This window comes from Poecilia reticulata, linkage group LG19 (genome assembly GCF_000633615.1).
Source record: "Poecilia reticulata strain Guanapo linkage group LG19, Guppy_female_1.0+MT, whole genome shotgun sequence".
In the NCBI taxonomy this organism is placed as follows: domain Eukaryota; kingdom Metazoa; phylum Chordata; class Actinopteri; order Cyprinodontiformes; family Poeciliidae; genus Poecilia; species Poecilia reticulata.
In genome coordinates, this window is record NC_024349.1 from 13,106,715 (window position 1) to 13,110,531 (window position 3,817).

At 37.6% G+C, this 3,817-nt stretch overlaps 1 protein-coding gene across 2 annotated transcripts in view; it reads left to right on the forward strand.

Moving 5' to 3' along the window:
- adam12a (ADAM metallopeptidase domain 12a) overlaps window positions 1-3,817 on the forward strand; it is a 120,199-nt gene that overhangs the window by 53,421 nt on the left and 62,961 nt on the right. For both annotated transcript variants that reach the window (XM_008437120.2, XM_008437119.2), the window contains exon 5: window positions 1,852-1,928. In XM_008437120.2, coding sequence (XP_008435342.1) covers window positions 1,852-1,928 — 77 coding nt within the window. The remainder of the gene's footprint in view (window positions 1-1,851; window positions 1,929-3,817) is intronic.

Here is a 3,817-nt window from a genome sequence, read left to right on the forward strand (position 1 = left end):
AGAGAAGGGAAAAGTTATGTGGCCCTCACAGGAAAAWGTTTGGGGACCACTGCTCTATGTCAACATGCAGCAATAGACTCAAAAGCAAAACGCMGCATTTTTCAGAATTGTATGTTCTGTTGCAAATTTTATGTTTTTAAGGAGAATGTGGCGCAGAGATAAAGTCTGCAGAAAGAAAGAGAGGTTGAATCTCGTGGGGCCTCACATTGCCAACAGAGGATCACATTTTTGTGTTTTGTTTTCTCTGAATTTAGCACATGGTAACAGTTCAGATGCTCTCTTATCTGTTTGGAGACAGRTATGTGGGCGTACTAAAACMACCAAAATGCTATGTCAAACTGTTCCRATGGTTTGAAACCCATTTGAAGAGATGTTGGAGAAAGTGTCTGAGATGTTGGCATTTTTTCAAGGGTGACAACTTGTCGCTGTACACTGATCGTCAGCAGGCTAAAAGAAGGATTGCATACTTTCCTTATTTTTCTAAGAAGGATCAACTCAGCTGATTGGAGATATTTCCAGCCACATAAAACACGGACACCTTTAGCACACAGCCAGCAGTCCTGACATTGATGTCCAGCTAATATTGGTTTCTCATTTYAATTTGCAGAAGCAAATCTATTTGGACTGAAAAAAAAAAGTTTACATTTAGACTTCTAAAAAGTATTTTAATGTTGAAAGATCTTTATTTTCAAAAGACATGTATGCTAATTTTATAGAAGACATTACTGGTTTCTGAATAACAGAAAGAAAAGGGTGTGTTAGTGTGCAATAACCACTTTAAAATAAGTCAAAAGCAAAACCAGTCCATATCCGAATCAAAATAAAGTGTTTATTTAAATAAAATTGGATGCAARAAAAGCCTTTTATTTGAAATTTCCCTTTATGGATTGTAATGTTGTCGAACTGTCGTAATATTACTCACTTTCATTAAGCTGTGAGAAATCTCAGCCGGGCCCACGCCCTGATCAATCTCTCCTGTTTGTGCGTGTATCTCCCTGGATTTTTGTTACTTCGTCTTATTCCACGCGATTTGCATAACAAGATATTCCTGAATGTAGCTTGAATACAGTAATCAGGGCTCTTCACCAATAAAAGACAAATTAAGACATTTTATGCGTTTTCAAAGACGTCTGTGATGAGACTAAAAACAGCATTTAGTAAGGTGGTTTTAATTAACTCGTGTCGGACGTGAGAAAACACTCATTGCAAAATTACTACGAAGTGGCATAATGATGCAAAAATCAGGCAGAGCTTGCTTTTAATACTAGAAACCCCTTGACAATGAGAGCATGTGAAACCAGCTGCCTCTGGAGATGAAGCCGCCCAAAAGGAGGGCAGACGTTAAAATTTACTGCCTCCCTTCTATATTTAGAGGGACTCTAAGTGGGCTGGAAAACGCACATTTCCGTTTTTAGCCAAACAGAGGTGCGGAGGTGCTGTCGGACATGCCTCACCTGAGCAAAGGCTGCCTAAGTGATGGAGAAAGCCGGGGGCTTGTTTTCACTCTAAACCAGACACTTCCGTCCCACCCATTTTCTGCCAGGCCTTYGTCAACAAACATGGACTTAGTTCAGTTTCTCTACGTTCTTTCTTTCCACTTGACAGGTGGTCTGTGAAAGTGGGTACCTGGGAATGCAGCCGATGGCAAAACTTATGAAAGGAAATGTGAAACTCACACTTGCATAAGAGYCRAGTATTACTGCCATCTGTTTAATAGAAAAATACTTCAGAAATGCTTAGCTGTGGCTGGAGCTTCGTAGAAACCTGACCTCGTGTTTTGGTTCGTTCCTGCTATTCTGGTGTAAAGAAACCATTTTAATCTTTTTTTTTTTCTTATTTATGTTTCTATAGGCAAACTGCTACTACCACGGAAAGGTGGAGGGCCACATGGAGTCRGATGTCAGTCTCAGTACTTGTGCTGGGATTAGGTAAGTTTGTCTTTTAATSTTATCGTAGTCAGTGTTGCTTCAGCCAGAAGTTTACAACTTCAGACTTTARTGTAGTTCATTGGTACTTTATGTAAAAGACCAACACACAGTGCAGAACTGTGAAGCTGATGAAAAACACAGTATGGTGTTCAATATTTGAAAAGTCTGCGGCATTGTATCTATTGTGTATGTTTTTAACCCTGTATATTCTGATTCACTTCAATGAAACGCTAATATCTACGACTCCCATTGAAATTCAAAAATCTTGAAGGTTACTCATCGCTTTGCATGCCTATCAACGTCTTCAGATTAACCTTCAACAAATCATAAGCCCTCAGACATTTTTCTGTCTTTGTATTTCAAACATATTCTTAAAAAAAAACACTTCTGAAAGAAACTTGTATTTGCTTTATCTTTAAAAAATGTGTTTAGTTGGCACATTTTACGTTTTTACTTGAAAGTGTTTCAGTATTTGACCCCTGCCTGGATCAAGAAATGTTGTGTCTTAATAGGACCTTCCTGTTATTTTATAGATCCTTGTTCTTTCAGTAGCTCACTCTATTGACATGCATAATTTTGCAATATTTTATATGCTCTTCTTAGACTTTTAGTGACAGTTGCTGCTTTTAACTACACAAATAACGTGTTTTACATCCACATTGCCGCAAATAATCTTTCGCAATAAACTCAGTGGAGATGAGTGTTTATGTAGCTGCAAAAATGACTGCGAGGTTTGAAACATGTGAAACGTTTCAGGTTTGGAAACTCTTTGTTTGCAGATGTCAAACTGCTGAAATGATTGCTGCGATATTGTTGGAAAGCATCCGGAAGGTTTTCATAAATCAGCCAAAAGGTTCAAACCCTCTGCAGAGTGATTTAGCAGAGTTCAGATGAATTGCTCTTGACCTAATACTTATTTATTTTAGTTTCTGTGAAACCCGCTCAGTGACGGACCAACAAAACACTTTTCGAAACAAAACTACACATAAYTTGTCCCGCTCGTAGACACAAATGAGCTCCTMGTTTAGCGTTGGCAGCTGTTAGACTTCTGGGAGGATATAAGTTCATTTGGTGCTTAAATATTGTGCAAGGTTCAAATTACTTTAAATTGTAAAAACAATGTGATGAGAAATACTTAAAAGAAAAAAAAACAAAAAACAAACTCGCTCTATCATTTAAAACACATAATGCCACTATGTATGCGCTACACATCAAAGGCAGTGTAATCAAGTTCCAGATTAATTATTGTTTCTCCACCACATAGTAACGATTTCTTTCACATCCATTTCTGAGTAATCAAGACCACAACCACATCAAGTTTAATTTGCCATTGTTCTGGTTTTATTGCGTGCATAATGCTTGTTGCACTCAAMGAAAGAAAGACAAAGAAGATGATTGTGAACTGTTAAAAGAGAGGTGATAAACAAAAMCTCCCAAAAGAAGGCCTGAGGAACAGAGGCTTGTAACCTTAACTGGCTTTGACCAGGTATTGACTGATTTGAAATTCAAAAGTCTGATTTTTGTTTCGATCAGTGAAGGCACTGTAAACCTAAATAGGTCACAGTGACAAGTCTTTTTAGTGTGACAGGAAATCAATTTCTTTTCAGTGTCTTTATGTTTAAAAAGACGTTTAGAGAACGCATAGATCCAAGAAGTTATTTTGGGAAAAAAAAATAAAAATTCATCCAATACAATTTTGTCTGTGGTTGATTCAGACAGCAGAGGAGCATGAAACAAACAGACTTCACCTGATAACAGGAAGGCTGAATAGTAGAGAGCATAGTTGCGTTCTTTTTATCTTTCAAACTTTCATTCTCTGTCTGTCTTGGAACATATTAGATTTGGAAGGACATCTCACCGTTAAGGTAATCATGTATGTTCTATAGCCT